Below are 26,676 nucleotides of genomic sequence, written 5' to 3'. Positions count from 1 at the left end.
TCGCCGAACAAATACGGCTTATATGTATCCCCATGTGACAGGAGGTGCATGCTCGAATTTTTGCCAAAACAGCACTGCTTTTCTTGGTGTCCCAGAACATTACATTACAAAGTAATTGTGAAAGTAAAAAAAAAAAATTGCGACACAGCCTTTAAATTTTTTATACATGCTTTTGCTAATTTCCTCCACCTTTTCTAAAAAAAACTTCAAAATGTACATATTTTTCATGGCTAACGTAACATTTATGAGGCACATTCAGGGCCCTCAAACTAGCAGTTAGCAGCACAAGATTTTTTCCATTAAGGCATTTACACACTCCACGTATGTCATATTACTTGGCCAGTAATACATTTTAATTATTATTTTCTTTTTCCTTATTTTTTCTTTCATCCAAAGTACAATGAAAATCAGAACGTTCCTTCACTTTGTGATGAGCTTATTTCAATCTCATTGCACATTACTGTAGCCATTTTGAATGAAATAGTGTTTTCATATTCAGAAACTGCATAATTTAAGCTTTACAACGATATATACTCTAACATGAAAAATCAATGCTAGTGTCAAAAAATCATGGAATGACCCAGTACTGTTTCATGTTGGCTGCCTGAATTATTCTGTGTATAATACGCATCACTGTTTTTAGGAGCAAAAATTTTGAAAAAAAAATGCACATTATACATGAGTAAATAATATATAACAGTTGTGCAGATACTCACCCAACTGGTGAGTCTAGAAGAAGCCTCTCCTCAAGAATAGAAAAGGTATTGTAGTAGGATGGGCCGATATGAAATTTTGGCTGATACCGATAAAGTAATGATATAAAATTTACCGATACCGATAACCGATATTCTATCGATCCGATATAAAATTAGAAATGGTCCTTGAAGTACATGAAAGGTTCATTAACCTCCTTAATAAATGTGTGTTTCAAGGTGTCTGCGGTGAAAAAGAAATTGCATATTTAGACATTTACTTTTTAGAAATTAGGGCATGGAGATTATCTATAAAAATTACAACAAAATGGCAGAATTTTGCACTAAATTATCAGATATTTATTGATATATCGGATCAGTAAAATAATCGGTAATTATACACCGATATGCCTATATCGGCCGATACCAATAGAGTACCGATTAATCGGTCCCATCCCTAAGTAATAATAATAAATCTGAAATTGGTTTTGTTAGTTTATATTGCATAATAATCATAATAACCAAAAATATTATAATTTCTCCTGTAGTCTACGGTTGTTACAATAATTTCTCCTGTAGTCTACGGTTGTTACAATAATTTCTCCTGTAGTCTACGGTTGTTACAATAATTTCTCCTGTAGTCTACGGTTGTTACAATAATTTCTCCTGTAGTCTATGGTTGTTACAAGCATAAAAACAGTTTCGTTGTGACTACAAGAGAAATAATTCTACAATGAAAGCAATGCATACATACAAGAGAAATCAAAATGATTATTTATTAGTTCTACTAATTAAGATTCATCAATTGCCCCACCCTACAAAAAGTTCTGACAATGCCCTTGTTCGTAAAGAAATCAGAATGGTTCAAGAGCATAAGAAGGAAGATCTTTAATTCAACCCCTTGGTACACGTTTGTTAGAATTTTTGACATGTTTACTTAACATGTGGTGGCATTATTAAAGTTGTAAATATTTTACGTGGACATCTTTGCCTGTAAACTAGGTTTTCCTTAACATGGATCAGATGTGCACAGCAGCAAAGGTTCCAGACCTTGCCAAAGCAGAGGGTGCAATGACAAGACATCGCAGAAGGAGCACTCACTATACCAGCAATTTAAGAAGATGCAGAATAGAGAACCATTGAAGAAGAGATTGAAGGCACAGAGATGTTGAAATCAAATTTGAATGTTGTTTGTTATCTTTCATGTCAATTGGACTCCACTGTCCATTATACAAAATTGTGTAATTGTGTAGTGAAGTACCAATGGAACGGATGCATCAAATGAAAGCATTAAGTTGAAACATTATGATTGTGTTTTGTTTTGTGAACCCTTCCCACACTTGTTCTTTGCATTACTGTAACAAGGTGGCTACTCACCAAGAATTCCAGGAATTATGCGTGAATTATTGGCTCTTAGAATTATGCGTGAATTTTTCTCATTAGATGTGAAAAATTGTATTTGGTCTAGGAATTAATTTGTGCGCCTGGACAAGAGATGGCGAAACAAGCGTATCGTCCCACAGTTCCGTGTATCCACACATGCGTTGAAAACTCCTGTCAGCATGCATCGTTCGTAGTATAGGGCAGTTGATTGACACGTCAACAACAACATTTTGTAGTCAACTGAACATGGCGCAGTTCGTGCCAGATAAACTGTTTTTGTGGGGTGTTCTGCTTCATTACTTTAACCTTTTGCTGCCCAAGCCCTTTTTCAGAAGTAAGCCTCGGTTGCCCAAGCCGATTTTGAGCAAAATGCAGTTTCAATTAAATGAGTGTAGATCGGAAGCTAATTGCCCTAGAGAGATGAGTGATATACCGTTGTACGCGGAATGAACCAGAGATTCAGACTATATGAAATTTTTGAATATTCGGCATATATGGGGTGGGGGGAGGGGGCTAACTCTCAAAATTCCAAAATTTCAGAAAGAAAAAAAATTGGTTCCCCCACCGTCCCCTCAAGAAAAAAGTACATGACAGTGTCGACATGCACATGGAAATGATCGCTGACATGTAAGGAACACAAAAATATTTGCATTATCATCATATGACCAATGTAACTTGAGTTGTACCCCCAAAAGGAATGGTCGGCACGCCACTGATTCAAGCTTCAAAATGCAGCGGTACCTTGAAATGACTATAGCTCAGAAACTAAATGCTCTAGAGATATGAAAGATATACCGTTGTACGCAGAATGAATCACAGATTTAGGTGATATATAATTGATGCACATTTGGCGTATATATGGAGGGGGGAAAGGGGGAAATCCCCTGAAAATACTTTTTTTTAAAAAAATGGGGGTTCGACCCCCGAAAAAAGGATATGAAAAGTTCAAAATGCACATAGAAATTATCGCTGGCATGTAAGAAACAGAAAAATATTTGCATCATTGTCGTATGACCAATGTAACTTGAGTTGTATCCCCAAAAGGAATGGTCAGGACACCACTGATTCAAGCTACAAAATGCAGCGGTACCTTGAAATAACTATAGCTCAGAAACTAAATGCCCTAGAGATATGAAAGATATACCGTTGTACGCAGAATGAATCACAGATTTAAAGGATATATAATTTATGGACATTCGGCGTATATATGGAGGGGGAAAGGGGGGAAATCCCCTGAAAATACTTTTTTTTTAAAAAAATGGGGTTTCGCCCCCAGCCCCCCAAAAAAAGGATATGAAAAGTTCAAAATGCACATAGAAATTATCGCTGGCATGTAAGAAACAGAAAAATATTTGCATCATTGTCGTATGACCAATGTCACTTGAGTTGTACCCCCAAAAGGAATGGTCGGGACGCCACTGATTCAAGCTTCAAAATGCAGCGGTACCTTGAAATGACTATAGCTCAGAAACTAAATGCCCTAGAGATATGAAAGATATACCGTTATACGCAGAATGAATCACAGATTCAGACGATATATAATTCATGCACATTCGGCGTACATATGGAGGGGGAAAGGGGGGAAATCCCCTCAAATACTTTTCTTTAAAAAAATGTGTTTCCCCCTGCCCTCCCCCGCCCCGAAAAAATGTCAAAATGCACAACATGCAAAATTTATGCAAATTTGGTGTATATATGGAGGGCGAAGGGAGAAAACCCCCAAAAATTATTTTAAAAAATTGTCACTTCACCCAAAAAATGTCCTCGCACCTTAAAAAGAGAAGTCCCTTTTCCCGCCTTTCCCCCTCCATTTTCATGAAGACAAAAAAGAATGAAAAAAACCATTTCTGTTAAATACATGTGTTAGGAACAATATAAAAAAATAAAATCGAAATTCTAGCCAAAAATAGAAAAGTTATAACGTAAAAACTAGGACCTTGACACAGCGTCTCGATCGAGACGCTTGGTCCCGTGAGAGTTACTTTTGGGTATCTCGATCGAGACGCTTGGGCAGCAAAAGGTTAACATGCAGAAAAGTGCTACCGAAAGTCATCGTATTTTGGTGGAAGTGTATGGTGACCATGCGCTAGCTGAGCGAACGTGTCAGAAGTGGTTTGCACGGTTTAGAAGTGGTGATTTCTGCCTCGAAGACCAAGAGCGACCTGGACAGCCAAAAAAAATTTGAAGACCAAGAATTGAGAGCATTGCTCGATCAGGATTCGTGTCAAACGCAGGAAGAACTTGCAGAAGCATTAGGCGTTGATCAAACAACAGTTTCCAAACACCTCAAAGCCATGGGAATGATTCAAAAGATGTCACATTGGGTTCCACATGAATTGAAAGACAGAGACGTTGAAAGACGAAAAACCATTTGCGAATTGCTGCTTCAAAGACAGAAAAGAAAGGGGTTTTTGCATCGCATTGCTACTGGCAATGAGAAGTGGATCCATTACGAGAACCCGAAACGAAAAAAGGCCTGGGTGAAGCCAGGTGAACCAGGTCCATCACAACCGAAACGAGATATTCACTGTGCAAAGGTTATGCTGTGCATATGGTGGGATATAAAAGGTGTGGTGTACTATGAGCTGCTGCAACCGGGTGAAACTATTAATGGAGAACGTTATCGACGACAATTAATGTGTTTGAAGCAAGCTCTGGCCAGGAAACGACCAGACTGGGAGAACAGACATGATAAACTTATTTTTCAACATGATAACGCTCGCCCACATGTCGCAAAACCGGTAAAAACCTATTAGAAAATGTCGGATGGGAAGTTTTACCCCACCCGCCGTATTCACCAGACATTGTTCCTTCGGACTACTACTTGTTCGATTGCATGAATAACGATTTGCTTGGACAGCGGTTCACTTCTTCAGAAGATATCGAAAAATGGGTCTCTGACTGGATAGCTTCAAAGGATGAGGGTTTCTTTCGCCATGGAATCCGTAACTTGGCTGACAGATGGGCGAAAGTGGTGGCTCGCGATGGACAATATTTTTCTTAAGGTATTTATGTATTTTGTGTTTGAACTACAGCTTCAATGTGTGCGTAACAACCGCACGAATTAATTCCTAGACCAAATAACTTTTATTAATACAAATCCCATTGAATTTATACATATTTAGAAATGCCCTGAGGAACGTTTTCACAGTTTAAGTTAGTGTGCTTTGCCAAACACTAACTGACAGACTTAAGATTATTGCAAGATAAGGTAACTTTAAGTTGAATTGGGAAATTTGAGTTTGAAACACACACTTAACAATTTTTCGTAGATTGGTAGGTCCCAAAACGTTTGAGACTTGTTTTTACAGATGTATTTCAAGTCAGTATGCGAAATTGCAAGTGAAAACTCTGCACCTTCAATTAATTATATTAAATATATATGCCGTTTAATTGAATTGGAATTTTTGGATACTTTGGAAACATACAAACCCTTTATATTATTAAGATATCTGTGTGTGTGGGTGGTGAGAGCCGATAATATGTAAGGTTGAAATAGAGAAAACAAATGCTGGTACCCTTCAATTTTTGGAAAGATCGCCTTGAAAAGTGGGAATTATACTTGATGTTATCATGGTTCTAGAGTGGCCATCCTGCGTAAGATACATTCAGCAGCAGTGGTGTCGTCAAATGGGTAGACTTTGCCTCTTATAGTTGTGAATACTAAGTGTGTTTGGTATGTGAAGTTTCACGTTGCAGAATTGGATAGTTTTTCCCATTAATTTCGAAGGCTCACTGGCTTCATTCACTAAGGGCATGGTGTCTAGAATGGGGATGGTAGTGCATCACTTCTTTGTTCCCAAGCGGTGGTAGTTGCACTTTTCTCTCATCGGGTGATGCTGGTGTGTGTTTTCTGCTTTGTGTTGTTCGGATGTGGTGTGGTTCCCATTCTTTGAGTTGAAGGGACGTCGAGTGCATTTTTTCTTTTTGTGGTATATTTTTTTGAAGAACTTGGTGCAAAGTTTGATGTGCCTGTCCATTGTCTAGGTTCTGTGCTGGTTTCTGTTGGATGTGGAGGAGATGGTGTGGGTGTGGCGGTGTTGTAAAAGGCCTGATCTGGTGTCTCTTTATCGATATTTTTTTGGAACCCAGACAATGGGAGATAAAAGATGGTAGCACCTAGAAGGTAAAAGTGAAATAATATTTTGTCCATTTGAAGGAACAGGACAATGGGGTAGAAAATATATTTGAACTGTATTTGCTCATTGAATTACCAATAAAATTTTCTATTGGTTCAACATGTTATATCAGTGCATCACAGTACGTATCCAACATGAACTAGAAGCAAAATGAATGTGTTTTCACACATCATTGTCTGTGTATACACAGTAACTAGTTATTTTAACACAACATAATTATAATATTCTATTCAGTCTATTTCTCATACATACACGACAGACCAGGCTTTGTCTCTTACAAAATGTATAATTGCAAACCTATTTAGTTTCACCCTATATGCAGCCATGTTTTGTACTATTTAATATATACACACAGTCAATACACCCATGAACAACTTGGAAGACTGTTTCCGTTTTTGTAGAACAAACTTGGAAGCAAAACAAGCCCTACTAGAAATGACCGATTCTATCAAGTAGGATTAAACTTCAACCCCATCAAATCCCACACCATGATTTTAACACTAGCAGTCAAAATATGTTTCCCAACGATACTGTACACATTTTTCACATCTAGGTAGTAAATACATGAAAATACGAAGGCATTTTGAAAAGTTTTGCCTCCTACGCAATAACGTCAGTAATATGTAAGATACTTCCATGAACTATATGTCTTCTTAAAGCTTGTAATGTCCTCTACCAGGGTGTCACTACTTTTCCACGTCACCATCATTGTCCAGATACTAATGCCAATGTCATACAAGTTGTTACATCCCGTCGGCAAAGAAATCAGGCATCATCTCCCAGTACCAGCAACGCACATCTGCTTGCACCTTCGCAGTGTCCTTCAGGTGCTCTTTCAGCCTCTGAAAAAGTCACATGGTGCAAGATCTGGGCTGTAGGTGGGTGGGGTAAAATCTCGTGAAATTTGAGACACTGCAATGCATCCTGTGTTTGGCAACTCGTGTGTCGTTGAGCATGGTCATATTGAAGAACTGTATCCTTGCCACGCTTAAGCAGTAATCGTGTACACAGTTTCCTATAGCCAAGCAGATCATGAATAATGTGATGCACTCACTTAAGCAAAATCCCAACCATTGCGACAATGTCTTTCATTTTGACACTGATTGGCACGAATCAGTTCATCCATGCATGCTGTTATGAGTTGTCCACTGGGGACCTGATAATGCAGGCTCATTGTGGCTGCATTGTCGCCTTTTATATTCCGTGTCCATCTCCTGACAGTACTCACATCCACACAGGCATGACCATAGATGCACTCATTCGTCGATGAATGTCAACGGGCGCACTCTCTGCTGCGAGGAATTCAATAACAGCATATTGTTTCAACCACACATCCGTGTACATTGCTATTTTACTCACTATTGTACACATGTATGATGTTGCAGGCGAACACTGCTAGATGTTGCAACAGTCAGTGATTCAGCAATTATTCCCACACCAATTTTGCATGTGTCTGAGCACTGTTGCCAGAGTTATTGCATAGGAGGCAAAACTTTTCAAAACTCCCACTTATCTAGGCATACATTTTGATTGTAAAAATAATTGGATCCTCCAATGAATTGAATAAATAAAGGAAAATCTATTTTAAACATCCTTCGTAGATTGGTAACCACAAGATGGGGTAGCCCACCTACAACCTACGTTACCGTATTTCACCACATAATCGTTGCACTGTATTTTCAGTCAAAAAATTGGTTTATAACGATCTATCATGTAATCGTTGTGACATAAGAGCAATGATAGTGGAGCAGAATCTTCAGTTACAGAAGATTAAATTTTGTAATTCTGTACTTGACAACGCTGGTAAAGTTTCTTCTGTAATATTTTGACTGTAATGTACAAATCAATAATATAGAAACTAATGTGTTAACTTTTTTCAGACGAAAAAATGTTCACTAAACTGTCACGAAGAAATTATGTGCACAGATTTGAACTATATTAAAATGTTATCATATAGCTATATACATATTTTTTTAAAAGAATGAAAGTTTCACATAATGGTCCACCCCACTCTTTTGCAAAAACAAATTAGCATAAAATCTGTGATGATTATCCGGTGAAATACGGTACTCTTTTATAGAAACTGCTTTTATGTCTTGATTGACTATTCATCATTCAGTTATGGCGGAGTACCGTATCCCCAAAATGGCTACAAAAAATTTGATATCCTCCAACGCAAAGCATTAACAGTCTGACCAGGATTAATGCACTCCAGCCCAAACTGAAGTGTTTACATCAGCGTCTGAAGTGGAAAATATTACCTGGGATGGGATATGTACCTAGCTATATTTTAACACCAAGCACTGTTTACATGGAAAATATAGAGGTGAAAACAATATTTCAAACTAGGGAGAATCATCTCCACTCTTTTAAACTAAGACAGCAGGTGCTTGAAAATGTTATAGACCCACTACGCCTGCAAACAGACCTTCACCTTTTACTCACCCCCAATATGGAGGGTGTTTCATAATTCCCTCCAGGATATCGGAAGTCGTTTGCTCAGAGGCCAACTCACCTACTGGGAGCTTTTTCCAAGTTTTAATCCACATTACAAATGTTCGATATGTCTTCCCTTGGTAATTCTACAGACATCAATTCTGTAATCTTGCTCATAGGTCCACAGTCTGGGCGATGGCCCTGACCTACCTGTTTGTTTTATGTCCGTCGAGTGACCAAGGTAGGACATATCGAACATTTGTAAGGTGGGTTAAAAACTTTGAAATTTACTCTCCACTGACATGCTTTCATCCACGTGTGTGAGGCAGACTTCCGAAATCCCAGAAAAAATTGTGAAGCACCCTGTACAACCTACATCTCCCTCTATGGCCACTCTAGCCTACACCTTTTAGATCAGGGCAATCATGCACAGTATGAAGACATTGTGATAGACTCATTATACGGATGGTTCCAAAAAGAGAAACTGTTCTGATTGTTTTATGACTTCTTTAAAATTCCAGGGTGATACTATGGAGATGTTTTGTCAACATGCCACACGAGGGAAAAGAACGGACCTTGGAGGCTTGCAGGGCTAAAACTTCGATAGTGTCCTACACAAGAAACTAGTTTCTGAAATGAGTTTCTGTAGCATTTAGAAGTTCTTGTTGGTATTTTCTTTCATCGAGAAAAAACGATGTTGTCCGTATATGGTAAATTGAACGAAATGAGTGCTAATGGAACCTAACCTCGTAGACATACCTCGTCCACGTGATGGTTCGTGGGACTATCGTCAATAATGGATTTTGGGGCTAAAGTCAATGGTTTAGGGGGCTACCCGTGGATGGTTTGGGGGGGGGGGCTACCCGTGGATGGTTTTTGGGGCTAACGTCAATGGTTTAATAATTACTCTTTGTCAAAAAATGAACTTTTTTCGTGAAAAAAGCAAATAGCACCATGAAGAATCTTTTGCAATGCAGAATAGATAAGTACGAATGTTAAAAATGACGAAATAAATGAGTGAGAGGTGTTGGGACGCTATCGAAGTTTTACCCTTGCAGCTTGATATTCTGTTGAGGCAACCCGGAAGAAATGATGAGAAACGAAAAGTTAAAGAATTAATTTGTAACAGTTATGATGTGTGCAACCACTGCTGACCTTGCTGTACCGGAGTGCACGCGCATGCATTTTGCATATGTCAAGGCACATCACATTAATAAGGTAATGCACTGATAGACAAGTATGCCAATGCTACAGGAACTTATTACGGTAAGTAGTTTCTTCTGTAAAAATAAATAAATGTGTCCGAAGGATAGTAAATTAGTACCGTTCATTCATATGGATAGTTAGTGGAGTGGTCATAATTTTTACTAATAGATTAAGAACTAGACACGTACGCTCGCCAGCACACTTAGCAAAAGTACATATTACAAGACACCAAAATCATAAATGCGTCAATACCCCAATGTCCAACATTTATTGTTGGATGCTTGTAGCTCTCGCAACGAAACACAAAGATAACTTTGCTTGAAAATTCCATGGTAACAGTATGGTATAGTGAAAACACATTTCTTCAAATTTACAGGAGAAACTACTTACGGAACTGAGTTTCTGTAGATTTTGGAAGCTCGTGGAAGTGTTTTCTCCCTTCGTTCAACTTATTTGGTCGGTAAATCATGTATTTTTTGACATTAATGTATCTCCGATGCACGATAGCTCTTGCCACCATTACCATCGACTACGGGAATCAAATGTTCCGTGCGTTTGATTATGTAACCCCCTGTTAGTGTAGCAACCATGCGGCAGTTTTACAAGATGACGTGTGAGCCTATTTTTTTTTTAAATTTAATTTTCTGTTTGCCTAACCTAACCTTCCGTGAATGGTTTGTGGATCAATTTTCGCATAAAAACCCTCTGTGAATAGTTCGTGTGGCATTTTTCGGTTAATAAGTGTTAGTGTAGCAACCACGGGTAAGAGTCTAGTTTACGTCCTTTTCCTAAGGAATACGTGTCATATATCGTTGGAAAGGTTATTTTATAAGGAATTCAACAAAGTAAATCCCAAGGCGAGGAAGAATTTCCTGGAGGAGAAAATCGAGAAAAACCGATTTGTCCGGATATGCGTGATTGAACGTACTGAGGACATTTTTCGATGATGAAGCACATATTTAGGGGTGAAATGAGTGCTAATGGAACCTAACCTAACCTCGTAGGCATACCTCGCTCCCGTGAATGGTTAGTGACAGAAAGTGTAAAAAGAAAAACTTACTTACTCTACGGATGCCGGAACGCCGGCTGTCTGCTAACACGGTTTTCTAAACGGGCAAGAAGGAGTGCGCAAGAAAGACGTAAACAGGTAAGAAGGAGTGGACAACAAGGACGTAAACTAGACTCTAGCCCAACCACGCGGTAGTTTTACAAGATGACGTGTGAGCGTTCTTTTGTTTTTTTTTTCAATTTAATTTTCTGTTTGCCTGACCTAACCTTCCGTGAATGGTTTGTGGAATAATTTTCGCTTAAAAACCCTCTGTGAATAGTTTGTGTGGAATTTTTCAGTTAATAAGTGTTAGTGTAGCAATCACGCGGTAGTTTTACAAGATGACGTGTAAGCAGTTTTTTTTTCTCAATTTAATTTTCTGTTTGCCTAACCTAACCTTCCGTGAATGGTTTGTGGATCAATTATCGCTTAAAAACCTTCTGTGAATAGTTCGTGCGGCATTTTTCGGTTAATAAGTTTGGAAACACTGCATATCAGCTGACGATAGACAACGTGAGTCAAGATTTGCCCGCCATATTATGTGTAACGAAAGCGAATTAGCAACGAACAATGAATACTTGCAATGTAAATAATTACGATTTTTACAGTGAAAAAAGCAAAATCCCACGTTCAAAAATGTTCCGCTATGCATAACAGGTAAATACAAATGTAAATAATTAGGAAATAAACGAGTGAAATTGTTTTCACTATACCATAAAAAGGTAAAGGTAAAGTGTTCCCCTGTGCATAGCACCACGCCATGAAGGCGTATACGGGGTGTGGGGGTAACGCCCCACACTTTCTTCATCCGGTCGTGAGTGGGGGTGATGTGATCAGCATCACGCCCCTGACCGCCTTTACCCCCCAGGGTTTCCCCCAGGTACCCATGTTATTCGACGCTGGGTGGGCGCCGGGGCCGCTTCCACCATACTGTTACCAATTCCATTTCCTACATTATTCCTTTCCTTTTTCTGAGAATTATGTCCTCCAGTCACTTGGCTCCAATATGGATACACACGAAAATGTCAGTTCGAAATATAAAAAGGATACACAATGTAAGAGGGCAAAAAACAGTGCTTTATTTAGATTACTAATGGTAATTGAACAATAATCTACCGGAACCGGAAGTGATACTAGAAACAGGAACGCTGACCAAAGTCGACAGTCTTTTGTTGACAACTGACCGACCAAACCAAACTCTCACGTGTGTCGATGACATGTGTTTTTATTACAGATTTTACTACGATTCATAGTATTTTCTGCGGCTCTGTGTGTGGATGATTTCTGTATTGACCATGGCCATTGACGATCAACGCCTGTTAAAAAAGTTGAAAAATCGAGCAAAGAAGCAACGTAAATACCTTCGGGCAAAGGAATCCGGAAACAAGTTAAAAGGTAATATGTACGATAAGGAGCGAATTTACAATATAGAGAAAGTCACCAATTTTGTTAATTTTTGGTATACTAACTAATTTTGGCCTCCAAATGACGAATCTGTTGTAAAAAACCGGGGGTCACGTCTGGAAATTTGAAAAAAAGCAGATTGAATTTTTGGTTTAATTTTTCCTTGTATTTATGCTAATGGAACCTAACCTCGTAGGCATTCCTCGTCTGATGTCGCCAAGATTGTTGTGCATAAAGGAAGACCATTAACGAATTGCAAAAGAAATATGGTTCCGAATTGCTGTGTATGGACAATCACCGTGGTAAATCGCAAGGTTATTTTACAAGTTCTACACGTAAATGTACAATTTTAACAAGTGACCGCCAAATGAGAACTACAGATACGTCATCAGGACACCGAAATTAGGGTAAATGTCTGTTATATCGGAGACACATTTCTAACGCATATTTTCAGTTTCAAATGGTTCGTACTTACCAATTGTGTGTTGCGGAACCTATTTCAAGGTGCCATTATGCCTTTCACACGAAAATAACTTCGATTTTTCACATTACAAGTAATTCTTTGGGACCTTTCTTCCGTGGCGGAAATATTTCGCGCACAGCTGTGGATCATCACACATCATGCTTGTGTTTTGTCGATTTGGAGTGGGCAAGCAGTGTTGCAATTCACGATAGCCCCAAAACCCATTCACGTTAGCCCCACGAACCATTTCCGGCAAGGTTAGGTTGGGTTAGGTTAGGTAAGCATGGTTAAAAAAATAAAAATAAAAAAATTCTGGTAAAAAAGGCACTTTTGGAAATACGTCTTCCTCTTGCGAGACCGCGTGACTTTCGACACTTGCGCCATCTGCAGGTTCATAATGGAAACAACGGCATAATGTTGTCGCTTCGCACAAAAGGCTACTTTATTACATCAAAAGTGCTTATTTTATGTTGTGCAGCATTCAATAGTGACAAAATACCTCCACGAAGTTTGATAAATGCAACAGAAACTCATTTCCGTAAGTAGTTTCTCCTGTAAATTTAAAGAAAAGTGTCTCCGATATAACGGACATTTACCGAAACTAGTAAGTAGGCGAAATTTTATAGTAATAGAGTGGTCCGGTATTGTAAACTCATGCCATGGAAATGGTTCGTGGAGCTATCTGTGAATGGTTTGTGGGGCTATCTGTAAATGGTTCGTGGGGCTATCCATCAGCTACCCGTGCATAATGTATAATTTCCACCGGTGACGAACACGATGGTAGAAATTTTTAGGTGAAGAAGGTTGAAACACTGCATACCCACAACGTGAGTCAAAATGTGCCAGCCATATTGTGTGTTCCGGAAGCGAAGAAAGGAATAAAAAAAAGCACTCAGAAAGAGAATAAATTGTTTTTGTTTTCGTGTAAAAAGCATAATGGCACCTTGTACTATGTTCCACAATACACAATTGGTAAGTACGAACCATGCGAAACACAAAATATCCGATTTCCATGTGTTTCCGATACACGGAACTGTTACCACTGTTTGTATACACATTCAAATAGCAAAAGAACACGTCGAAAATAACTATCAGTCCCTAACCTAACAACATAATATTATCGAAGTGACTATTCACACCAGGTGGTGAGCTATTTTCACCAGATTTTAAACCACACATGATCTACAGCCTGGCCTGCTACACAGATGTGTGGATTTAGTTTTTCATGTGCATGAAACTTACATCGGTGTGCATTTCTTTTCGTGCAGGAGACTAGTACTTTTTTTCTACATGCCATGGAGTTTGAAAAATAACGCAATGTATTCCAATATGGACTGGTGTTGCTAATATGTCACGTCACATATGAAGCGGTATTACGTTCCTAAATGTTACGCAGATCAGGTTTAGGGCTATAACATTAAAATTATGGTACTATTATCGTATGAGGTAAACACCTACGAATCATATATTTCGGACTTGTTTACATTGCTAACGTGTTATTTTCGAATGTGGAACATTTCCTAAAGTGAAATAATGCATATCAATGTCTATTTCTTACATTTACGAGTACTTACTGTTACTTGTTGTTTCGAATCTGTAACACATTATGGCCGTGATAGCATACTCGTTTAGGGGACATTCTGAGTGTGTTTTGTCGATTTATGCAGTGTTGCAACCTCGTTCACCGGAAAATATCTACTTTCGTGCCCGGATTTGAAATTATGCTAATACGTCACAAACCATTGACGTTAGCCTCACAAACCATTGATGTTAGCCCAAAAATCATTGACGTTAGCCCTAAAACCATTTTCCGTAAGGTAAGGTTAGGTTAAGTTAGGTTAGGCAAGCATAGTTAAAAAAAAAAAAAAATACTCGACACGTCATGTTCTAGTGAAAACACGGCGAGGCTGAAACACTGGCTACGGGGTTGCATCATCTTAACACACGGAACATTGCACTCTCGTGCAGAAAGCAATTGGCGGGAGCAGAAACAGCATGTCGGACAGCGATTTTTGCAGAAAACAACACGCATTGACATTAAAATGGATCAAATCTACATTCAGGAACTTCCACAACGCTAAAGAAAATGATTTCTGTAAGTACTTTCTACTGGAAATTTGAAGGAATCTGTTTCCCTCTACAATAATGTTACCAAAATTATTTCTGTAGACACTTCCCAACACTTGATTTTCAGCACTTTCTGCTATTCTCACTACGTGGTGACAATAGTAGTTGAACCCATTTTTAGTTTAAAATAACTTGCTAGCAGTAAGTTCAGCAACACTGTCAATCAATATAATAAAATAAGATAAATGAGAATGTTATGGTGAGATTCAAGTAATTATTTTGCTGGTGAAACTAGCCACATGTCCTATTCTCAGCACCTGGTGAAAATAGCCCTGCATGCTATTCTCACCCCCTGGTAAAAATAGTTGCAGCCTAAAATTATAACTGCTATTGTGGAATGTTGTGTTGGGTGTTATATTCACTTGTACGAAGCCTTCAGGCTGTTCTACTTAACGGTAAGGTAACAAGCTTACTTTACTTCATAATAACACATTTCCTCGAGATGGCATTTTTGGAGTGTAGGAAGAAATTATGGTAAACCGAGGAAGGTTTGAAAAATGCATTCAATTACAGTCACACATATTGCTTGTACTATCCATTGCATTTTGTAGGTGCAGTCCCTCTACGAAAATAGCATTGACTATTGATTTTGCAGGAATTTCGATTTTGTCCCCTCTCCCTGTCGTGTGGATAGAGGATAATAAAAAATGCTGCTTAAGCTCTGAAATTATGCCAAATGCTTCTACGAGTAAATTGTGCTAGGATTTATTAATTATTTTTTCGGATAAATGCAGTTTTAAGTTCAATTATGCATATACTTTTCGACTTTCGAACTTGCGTTACTTATAGCCCCACAAACCATTCATAAATAGCCCCACAAACCATTCACGGCAAGGTTCTGTTACGTTAGGCAAACATAGTTAAAATTTTCATGTTCTGGGAAAACAATAGCATCGTTGGAAACACTGACCGGGGTTTACGTCATTGAACGCATGGAACATTTGTTTCACGTAGTCGAAGGTAATGGTGCCCGACCCTGTGGCCGAGTGGTTAGCACATCGCGCTGCGACGCCAAGGGTCCCGGGTTCGAATCCTGGTCGGGCTTGGTTGTTTGTGAATGTCCATTCATTAATTTCATCATTTTATCACTCATCCCCATCTTCGCAAATTAGCCAAGAGGCACAAAACGCGAAGTAAAATAAACTAAATCAATCAATCAATCAAATCGAAGGTAATGGAGGCAAGAGCTTTTGTGCATTGCAGAAACATTAATGTAAAAAAATACATGTTTTACCGGCCTAATAAATTGAATGAGGATAGAAAACACTTCCACGACCTTTCAAAAGTCTACAGAAACTCAGTTGAAGTACTTGAATTTGGAGACTGGTTCAAACGAGTTGTTATCAATAATTGGATTTTGATTATTACCTAACACTTGGTTTTGGCCTGTAAGCATATATTTAGTGGATGTGGTTGCCAAATTTTATTTTCAGAGGGTCCTTGACCGACTGTACCCCTTTGAGAATTGCATAATTTTTTTAAAATGTTCTATACACTAAAATTTGTTTCGTGGTGTGGGAATCACATGTAATAAATACTTGATCCTAAATTATGGTCTGCATAAGTAAGAAACCACCTATACCAGACTATTTCTCAGTTTTTTATTTGTGAAAACTGATTGTATGCACACTCAAAATGGTAAAAGAAAAAAATGCAAGAGTAAATGTCACCAAACCTAACACACCTAGCCAGACAAAAATGTAAATTTACTTTCAGCATCAAACCAAACACTCCTTACGCCATTGACACTAATACTTCTAACCAAATTATACTGGTTATACAAAAGAAAACCGTAGTCAAGAAATATAGATACAAACCTTGAGAATATATATATATAAAAAAAAAAATTGCTCCCCTGTGCTTCGCACCACGCCATGAAGGCATATAGGGGGTGTAGAGTTTAGGGTCCCGCACTTTCTTGATCATGGCCGAAGGTGGGGGTGATGTGATCAGCACCACCCCCTGGCCACCTTTACCCCCCCATAGTTTCCTCCAGGTACCCACTTTATATGATGCTGGGTGGGCACCAGAGTCGCTTGAACAGGTGGAAAAGATCCTGGTTCTCCCCCATTGGGGATTGAACCCGGGTCTGTCGCATGATAATCTATTTTTTCTGTATGTGAAGGACATCTGAAGTAGAGTACCACTGAAGAGGCCCCAGCTAATAGGAGTTCATAATACAGGATGCTTTATATGGGCCAGGTGGAACCTCAACTTCCCTCTGAAAGACTGGATATATGTAATATGATTCAATGAATCTTGGTTTTTTCTTTATATTCCAAATGTGCGAGTCGGCAAGTGCACAGTAGACCCAATGAAGCTTTTCATTCAGTCTGAGTTGCCAGTGTTCTTAAGTTGCAGAAGATTTTGTGATGCTCTGGTGGTGTTTTTTGTACCGGTCCCCAGTGGCATAGCATGAACATTTCAGATGGAAACGCCAAGTCTGAAGGAAGGGTAGGCCTTTTTTTTTGCTTAAGAGTTTACTTATGGAATTAGCCGACATATGTATTGTCTATTTAAAATCACAATCTCATTGTGTTTATTACATGAAGTCAGCCGGGTTTCGATAAAACATGATCCATGCTTGTTTTATGTAGAAAATAAGATGCCTCAGTGTGCAACAAATGCTTGGAGCACTGGTGTTTTATACCATTTTTAATTAGATTGCTCAAGTCAGAAACACCGTACACCATTCGGAGTATTTTGCTCCACACGTAACACATGTGTAGCAAAACAGTATTTTATAATCAAGGAAACCTTTCGGCATGACGCAAGTAATCACAAGCGCCTCTAGAACAACAGTAGACTTCATTGTTGTGGATGATACAACTATTGATTGATTTGGTTTATTTTACTTCGCTTTCCACCACTTTTGGCTAATCGCAAATATGAATATGAGTGATGATTTTGATGAAGAGACACTCACAAAGAACAAACATGCATAGGCCACGATTCAAACCGTAAACCTCTGGCATCTTAGCGTGCTGTGCAAAACACTCTGACACGAAGGTGGGTGGATGATCCAACAATTGTACACTCTACTGATGTAACAATGCCGATTAGCAATTCAGAGTTTCAGACCACTGTTTATTGCATCTTGAGAATGCTGATAAACATTTTAAAATAATTTTGTCAAGAGATCATACGATGTTAAGAGTTTTGAAACGAATGCTAAACATTTCCACTGGTACAATATTAGGCAGTAAGATACTAACGAAAAAATATATTTTTTAAATAAATAGTTTTGCAGGTTAGGTGGTAGAGCAGCCACAGGCTGAACTTCTACTTCGAGGACTTTATCAACTTGTTTGACAAAAACTGTTTTGCTCTTTTAGTTTTTAATGCACTTCACTGTTCTTGCGATAAATTACACAATACAATGCTCATTAAAGATACGTTAGTCAATATTGCGTATTGTAGCATCACATCACGAGCAGAGGCACGAGATTTGTCTATGGGCACAAGCGCGAAAAACCGGGTAGGAATTCTACTTCTGTCGTCTGCATCGGAAGGCAGGAAAGGTCACATGGCCCCTAGAACCAATCAGGTGCCCCGTACGCCAGCGTATGGAGAGAGCATTTCACCCTTGCTGTAGAGATCCAAGCCACAAGCTTTCCCTCCTTCTCTCTGCCTCCAGGCAGGCATGGTCCTGTATGCCAAACCTAGCCGGCGTCCGGCAAGCAGACACATTAAAGAAATCCTACAACGAGAGCTGTTAGTGGAGCGTTGAGACGGATCGAAAAATTATCTTTTATAATGCCACAATGTTCAAACATGTATATAATTAGTCACGTTTTACTTCATATTTACAGCATTTACGCATTTTTAAAATTTTAAATCAGGGAACGCCGGGCGTATGGGCGTACCAGGATGCTACGCTACTGCTGGTCCCCCTTGTACAAGAACCTGAGTTCTTGAACCAGCATGGTTTCCGTGGCGTTCAGAATGGCCAAGAATCGTTCTTAAGCCATTATCTCCAACAGGGTGCTTCTCTCTTCCAGAGTGACAAGGCTTGCTCTGTGACTGTGTGGCATGATGAACATACCGCAATCCTATGTCCATGGACATCCGCAGGATTTTTTCCAGGGAGGGGCAAGCAAGGTAATTTTTTCCAGGAGGGGCAAAGGAAGCTAATTTTCCACCATAATCGTGATACCTCCCCCTAAAAAACACCGTTTCAGTGAAATTATCATGTTCCTTCAATGTATTTATAGAGACTGAAATGAAATTATAATTTTCAGGTGGATATTCATTTTCCAGGGGGTGTGGCCCCCACTTCCAGACATCCATGACTATGTCATCTTCAATTGCTCATTAATTCCAGAGATTTGTATCCTTTAGAGAATTTATAGGGCTGTTTGGAACAGCATGTCAAACTCATGTATAGTCATCCACATTCTGTGTTGGAACTTCAGGGCTTCCTGTTGCATACTTCCACAACCTCGTAGAGCCCTGCCAAGGAAGATTAATATGGTTATCCAGGCCAGATTCAGTGCCACCTGCTATTAATTAATTTCTATAAGGGGTGACTGATTTTTTTGTTTGGAGATCTTGTATGTGTAGAGTAACACTACATTAATATATTGTTTGGCACCTTATGGAAGTTGGATGCATATAGTTCTGTGTATGTCCGAGTCTTGTAGATTAGTGACACTCGTAGATAAAGATGATGAGCCTCGGTAGCTCAGTCATTAGGGTGCCTGACTACCATGCAAGAGACCCAGTTAGATCCCTGGCGGGTGAGAGCTGGAATTTTTTCCACCTGTTCAAGCAGCTCTGATGCCCATCCAACGCCGTATAAAGTTGGTACCTGGAGGAAACTCTGCAGGGTAAAGGCAGCCAGGGGCATGGTGCTGATCACATCACCCCTACCTTCGGCTGTTATCAGTAAAATGTGGGACCCTAACTCCACACCCTCTATACGTCTGCATGGCATGCTGCAAAGCACAGGGGAGCACTTTACTTTGCTTAGGTAATAATAATGACCTGTATTGTGAGGTGCCACATACTTTCTCTGTAATTTAATTGTATAATATTTTTACATACAGGAACGCAAGATAATGCAAATTCATTGAACACAGAAGATGGCGAATCTGAAGCGGATGCTCCTAGTACAAACTTCATTGGTGGCACCTTTGTTAGGCTGCCGGGGAAACGCCCATGTCCAGAAGGTAATGGTTCTGTAAAAATGTGGTTATCTGTTCAATAGATTAAACATGTGCTTAAAGATTATTTGCCTATTGATTTTGGCCACCCATTGCCATCATTCATGAAATGTTGTTTGTTTTGCGCTTGACAAACAGTGAGTAAAAATATTACATAGTATTGTACAATTATATTTATTTGCACATACATTCTACCAATCAGATATAAAATTTCAAATTTTCCATGAAGAATATGAATGGCCAATTAAGCTCCTTAATGGATGTACCAATGTGTTTTGCATGTGAAGAAAGAACCATTTATTTGATATTTACTCTATAGAACTTAGGGATGGGACAGCTTGATCAGTTTCAGCCGATATAGGCATATTGGTTTATCAGTAAAATTACCAATTATTTTACCAGTCCGATATATCTTTAAATATCTTAGAATTTAGTGCAAAATTCTACCATTTTGTTATAATTTTTATGGATAATCTCTATGCCCTACTTTCTTTAAAAAAAGTAAATGCCTAAATATCCCACTTCTTTATCACTGCAATCACCTCAGAACATGCATTCATTAAGGAGGTCAATGATTTATTCAGGTCCCTCAAGGACCATTTGGAATTTTATATTGGATCAGTAGAATATCGATTATCAGTATTGGTACATTTTATATCAGAACTTTATTGGTATCGGCCCATGCCTAATTTTTTTCATTACAGATGTTGGCCCAAGTTCTGCTCACTTAATTTTCAAGTAATCATACTACACATACGTTTTTGAAGAAGTTTTCTCGGGATATCAACCAGGTGATTTCTGGATAGGTTTCCGAGAGCTAACATCACTGTCATCTTCAGGGATTGAAGTATAGAGATGTCAGGGTAAGGTTATATGTATTTGGTGTGGGAGGGATCCGGTGTAGGTGGTGGGCCAATCCAGTTGTGTCTATGACATCCTCGCTCCCAGTCGACTATCGGTAACCAGTCTGGGTCCAGTTGTAGTCCTGTGACCCTGTTGAGGTTTTTATTTTCCCCGTTGTTGTAGGTGACAACGTTTGGGTTATTCTTTTGGGAATAACATCGTCGCTCTCGTCATTTATCAATTCATTCCCAAATATACTTTTTGCAGTTTTCTGTTGCTTGCAGTGAGAATCATTCTTTCCTCTTGAAGTAATATTTATACTTGATTCATCTTTACCTACTTTTTGTCTATTTTTGCCTGTAATGTGTGAATCACTTTCATAACTGTTAGTCAAACGATTTCTTGGGAATAGAGAAACGATTGTCAAATGTATATATTAGACTTAAGGCAAAAGGTATTTAAGTGTTTCTCTGTTATGGTGGTTCAGTGGCCTCTTGCCATACGGAACTGTTAATTTCAAAACATGTTTTTGTCACCTTGACCTGTAACCATCAGGTGTCGGGAAAATGTTGTTTTTCATATATTGTTGATTGACCAGGCTCTCCTCACGTAGACCCAAGGAAATGGAAAATAGAAAGTAATTAAGAAACCACAAATACAGCCTCACCTTTGGTATAAAAAGACCAAATTTTAGTACCAGGGCACAGTCGTTCTTCTATTCTCCAATCGGGCCTACTGTGGAGCTGCCGGGTACCTAACTATACCTGGCAAACTACCGGGTACATGGTAATTATTGTCTTAAATACCTATGGATAATATTCCTTGTGTTTAGTCTGAAAGACTAATTGTAGAACTTGGTGTCGGTAAAGACTTGTAAAAATCTACATGAGACTGAGTGTAAGTGTAATTTGGGATGTCCCCAAATCTACATGTGACTGACTGTAAGTGTAATTGTAGTGTCTCCAGTGATTTCGTTCAATAAATATATATTTAAAACCTCAAGTACGAACTTTATTTACTTGAAGTTAACTACTAAGTTTTCACCGGACCAACGAACACGTACTTTGAAAGATTGTATTCTCCACCCCTTCTCTCCGAGGATACAACACGGTGTATGGCTATCACTTCTTTGATAATTCGGTCCCAGTAATTGGATGACTTGTTGATGATCTTGGTGGTTGTGAAGTCAGCTCTATGGCTCTCCTGGATGGAATGTTCTGTTAACCCGAATTTTTCTGGATGAAAATTCTTGATGTAGCTTGCATGTTCTTTGCAATGTTTTTCAATTGTCCTCCCCATATGTCCAACGTAGGCTTTACCACAGGAACAGATGATACAGTAAACCCCGGGTGTCTTCTGTTCTAGGTAGTCTAGGATTTCGAAGTTGGCTTCTGACTCTTGGTGGCAGTTTGTGAATTGTCTTAATGTTGTGCTTTGAAAGAATGCAGCTGACGACTGCGGAGAGGTTTCCAATGTATGGGATGATGGCTATCTTCTTGTCTTGGTTATCAGGGGGGTCCAGGTTTGTTTGTTGGTTGTTCTTGCTGTGCATTACTCACTCTAGTGTCTTGTTGATGATGCTTCCACTGTATCCATTCTGTCTGAAAGCTATGCACAGGTGTCTTATTTCATCTTGAAGGTCCTCTATGTCGCTGATGAAGATGGCCAGGTGAAACAATGTCGAGAGTATGGTTGATCGCTGCACTGGATCCTGAAACTTCTTGGCATTAAGGTATAGGTGTGTGTGAGTAGGTTTCCTGTATATGCTGTGTCCTAAGGTTCCGTCTGGTTTGCGTGTGACGAGGATGTCCAGGAACGGATGGCTGCTGTTGGTCTCTGTCTCCATGGGGAATTTGATGTTCGGGTGCTGGTTGTTGAGATGATCCAGGAACATCTGCAGCGTTGCTTCACCATGCGACCAGATGGCAAAGGTATTGTGTACATATCTGTTAAAAGCAGCAGGTTTGTGTGGAGCTGAACTGAGTTCGACATGTTTAGAGTTCCGTTTAGGCCTGTCAACGCACACTTCATGAGCTTAGTGTTTGCATACTGCATGTTTTCTAGAGGTGGTTTTTGTTTTCTGTATACACCAATGTGCATATCTGTTCGTGAACAGCCATTTGTATACTGTCATCTTGAATACGGACTGCTGTTGCTATGTACTTCACATGCGTGCAGTGCAAAGGGGAGTTTCTTGCTCTTAACACCAAGATAACATCTTTAAATTATTTTATTGTTACATTAGGTAGGTCAGGTTTGGGGATTTTAGGATTAAAATAACATCCCTAAATGCTTTTAGAAACTGATCACATTGTGACACTTCTTTGAGTCTCCTTTGAATAAGCCAATAGACAGCTGTTCTCTGGGAAGTGTGCTTAAGCTACTTTTTATGTGATATTTTCTCCCATAAATAGTAATTTGTGAAACTCTAAACTGCATAAATTAATTTCTTCAGGTTTCAAATTTACTTTCAAAATAATTTCCTACAAGACTTTCAAATGCTCCTGTAAAACTAATGAAAGCATTTAACATTTAAAGAAGCTTTATCCAATCTCTGTAAAATTGTTGGTAATTTTACTGATACAGAGATATGCCTATATCAGTTGATAAAGTAAAAAAAAAATAAAAAAGAAGTAAAGTGCTCCCCTGTGCTTTTCACCATGCCATGAAGGCATATAGAGGGTGTGGAGTTAGGGCCCCAAACTTTCTTGATCACAACCAAAGGAGGGGGTGATGTGATCAGCACCATGCCCCTGGCTGCCTTTACCCCTCAGTTTCCTCCAAGTACCCACTTGGTACGATGCTGGGTGGGCGGCGAAGTATCAGTTGATACTGTTCGATTTTTTATTTATGTCCATCCCTAATTTTGATGTAAGAAGTGAAAATGTGCCTTTTTTTCTGTGGAACAAAATACTCAAGTGTCTTAAAGTAATTGATTTTTCAGGATAACATATGCTTTATCTAAAACAACATAAGGATACTATTACTTATTAATTAGTATTAAAACAAAATGCCAGATTGGTAGCCAAGCATGTTAATTGGTTGACTTTCAATATCATCATGGATTTTTTTTTACTTGCAGAAACACACAATAATGCAACTTTATTGAACAGAGAAGATGGAGAATCTGAAACAGATTCTCCTAGTACCAACTGTACTGGTGGTGCCTTTGTTAGGTTGCAAGGGAAACGCCCATATCCAGATGACAGTAGTCGTATAAAAAGTAGGTATACATTGAAAATTGTGGTTTTATAAATGCAAGTGATATGTGTGTGTTCATTTTGGTCACACACTGTCATCATTTACAAAAGTTATACCAACTATATCTTCTTTCTAGGCCTGGCAACTTTGGAGGCCGAACTTTCACTTTCGTTTCTGTAATCTCTCTTTTCACTTCGACTGAAGATGCACCTGTTTAAATTTTTCCCAAACGTTCCCATCCTGGGTGCATATGTTCTTTGTGAGTGTCCCTTCATGAGTGTATTTCTTCTTCTTCTTCTTTGAGTTTCTGTTTTAAGTTCACTTTATGCACAGATGGGCTAATCAGAACTGGACCTACAGTTTAAAGTGGGATCCAAATCACTATGTTCCCTCACCGGATATCGAACCTAGGACCTCTTCATCAGTTTCATCTATTCATCGTCATTGTTGCAAGTAGCTTAAGTGGCAGAAGTTTGACATAAAGTAACAAGAATAGAAAATACTATTTTTTAAAAAAAAAAATCAACCAAACTTTTTAGAGACCAGAGACCTTGATAGATTGGGGAAAATGTTGATGCATCATAAATATTCAGACTTGAAATTTGAAAAAAAAAATTGCTGTAACTTTGAATTCTGAATGGGTTTTGTTTTCATGATTAATTATCCATTATAATATATGCAACTGCTACATATACTAGTTTTTAATTTATACATTTATACAATTTTGTGCAATATTTATAGGAAAGAAGAAGAAAAAACATAAAAAAGATGAACAAGAAAAGGTTGATGTAACAATTGAAGAGGTTGATGAACAACAAACAGGAGATTCAAATGAAGAAGAAGTCAGAGAGTCCCGAGATGAAGAAGTCAAAGAAGAGTCTGAAGACGACGATGAAGTCAGAGAAGAATTGGATGAAAAGAAAGAATCCAAAGAACAGGGTGCAAATTGTAAGCTTATTTGTGTAATACTCAAGTTGACCATTATATTCATGTTTTGGAGAATGAAGCACAGGGTGGTATGATAAAGGAAAAAAAAAAACAGATGCAAATTACTAACTTTTAGTAGTTATTACTTAGTAGAATAGTACATGCAATTTTACACCACTTTGAACTGTAGGTCCAGTCCCGATTAGCCTTACTGTGCATAAAGTGGACTTAAAACACCAAATCAAATCAAACATGTAATTTTCCCATCCTGACCAAAGGGTTTCCGTTCTGTACACCCCTAGGGAATTGTTACGTTTTCTTTTCCACATACGCAGATGATTATCTGTGCATGATTTTAGTTTCCCAAAAGGGTTACACCTGCCTGTAGAAGACATTGAGAAAGTCTTTCTAAATGCCATTTCAGAAGAAAATATTTATTTGAAGGTCGGAAAGTTCACCAACCTGGATGCAATGGTTCCTGCCTGTTGATCTAGCTTATATATTGTTGATAACAAAAAATAAAATAGCAATATTTCTTTTATTTTAAGTTGTATACTTCCTTATGCACTTTTAAAAATATGTTTTTCTACTTGATGTTCTTCTGTTTCATCAGTTGATTGTATTGGTTGGTTGAGCACATTAAGTGATGAACTATTGATCTCACCACTTGTCTCAGACAAGCAATGAAACATAACAAAATAGAAATACACATGGTTCTGTTATTCTGTCTGTCGTTTTAAAAAGTTCTATGTATACACCATGTCCCAAAATGATTATCGCGGGCTTTCAAGTAGTTGGTATATATTGCAACAGACAAAGGTGAATGTCTATATTGTACATGTATGATAAGAACGGTTGTGTAAGTTTGCTACCCTGAGTGTGTATCATTTGTTTCCCATCAGTCACAGTGGCGTAGGTGTATTACAAAGTAGCGACTCCCACGTGGAAGTCGTTTTGTGTCATTCAATATGCAAGGTGTGGTTCTGCTGTTTCAGTTCACCGATTTGGAAGTGATCCTCCATCCAATAGCAACATTCGTCGATACTTTAATAAGTTTGAAACAACTGGATGTGTCTGCAAAGGGAAGAGTTCTGGACGTCCAAGTGTGTCGAGGGAATGAATGTGTGCTGTGTGACAAAAAGTGCTCACATTGAACATGCATAAGGTACACTACGTAAACTTGTTGAGTTGTTGTTTGCTCCCATATAAGCTTTGCCTTTGTCTTTACATATAAGGGAAATTAAATGACTTTGAAATCCCGATAATCATTTTTGAACATGCTGTATATATGAAGAGCTTGATGTTACTAAGTTGGTTTCTCATTTTTATTTCAGTGAACGGCTCTAGTGCCAGTCCTAAGATTCTGACAGACGTTAAATTTTCCTTGCTGAAAGGAAAGATATGCGAGAACACGTTGAAAGCCGTGGCTAAAATGGGATTTGAGAAACTCACGCAAATCCAAGCCCAGGCCATTCCACACCTTCTCGAGGGACAGGACCTCGTAGGAGCAGCAAAGACTGGTTCTGGGAAAACCTTGGCTTTCCTCATTCCAGCCATTGAACTCCTTTCCAGACTTGAGTTCAAGCCTCGACATGGTAAGGTATTGGTGTTTTTGTGTGTTGTCTATATTAACAAGGGCTGA

At 38.7% G+C, this 26,676-nt stretch overlaps 2 protein-coding genes across 3 annotated transcripts in view; both read left to right on the top strand.

The window, feature by feature from the left end:
• LOC145997429 (uncharacterized) overlaps positions 1–1,998 on the top strand; it is a 31,247-nt gene extending 29,249 nt beyond the window's left edge. Inside the window, exon 12 of the mRNA XM_083134457.1 lies at positions 1,716–1,998. Coding sequence (XP_082990583.1) covers positions 1,716–1,864 — 149 coding nt within the window. The 3' untranslated portion in view covers positions 1,865–1,998. The remainder of the gene's footprint in view (positions 1–1,715) is intronic.
• Positions 1,999–12,063: 10,065 nt separating this feature from the next.
• LOC145997050 (uncharacterized) overlaps positions 12,064–26,676 on the top strand; it is a 32,979-nt gene continuing 18,366 nt past the window's right edge. For both annotated transcript variants that reach the window (XM_083133672.1, XM_083133673.1), the window contains exons 1-5: positions 12,064–12,299; positions 19,947–20,069; positions 23,989–24,129; positions 24,849–25,055; positions 26,369–26,629. In XM_083133672.1, the coding sequence (XP_082989798.1) occupies positions 12,182–12,299; positions 19,947–20,069; positions 23,989–24,129; positions 24,849–25,055; positions 26,369–26,629 (850 nt within the window). In that variant the 5' untranslated portion in view covers positions 12,064–12,181. The remainder of the gene's footprint in view (positions 12,300–19,946; positions 20,070–23,988; positions 24,130–24,848; positions 25,056–26,368; positions 26,630–26,676) is intronic.

This window comes from Lepisma saccharinum, chromosome 13 (assembly GCF_977018435.1).
Source record: "Lepisma saccharinum chromosome 13, izLepSacc3.1, whole genome shotgun sequence".
In the NCBI taxonomy this organism is placed as follows: Eukaryota; Metazoa; Arthropoda; class Insecta; order Zygentoma; family Lepismatidae; genus Lepisma; species Lepisma saccharinum.
Note: the sequence above shows the minus strand (reverse complement) of the source record. Positions and strands in the feature narration are given on the sequence as shown.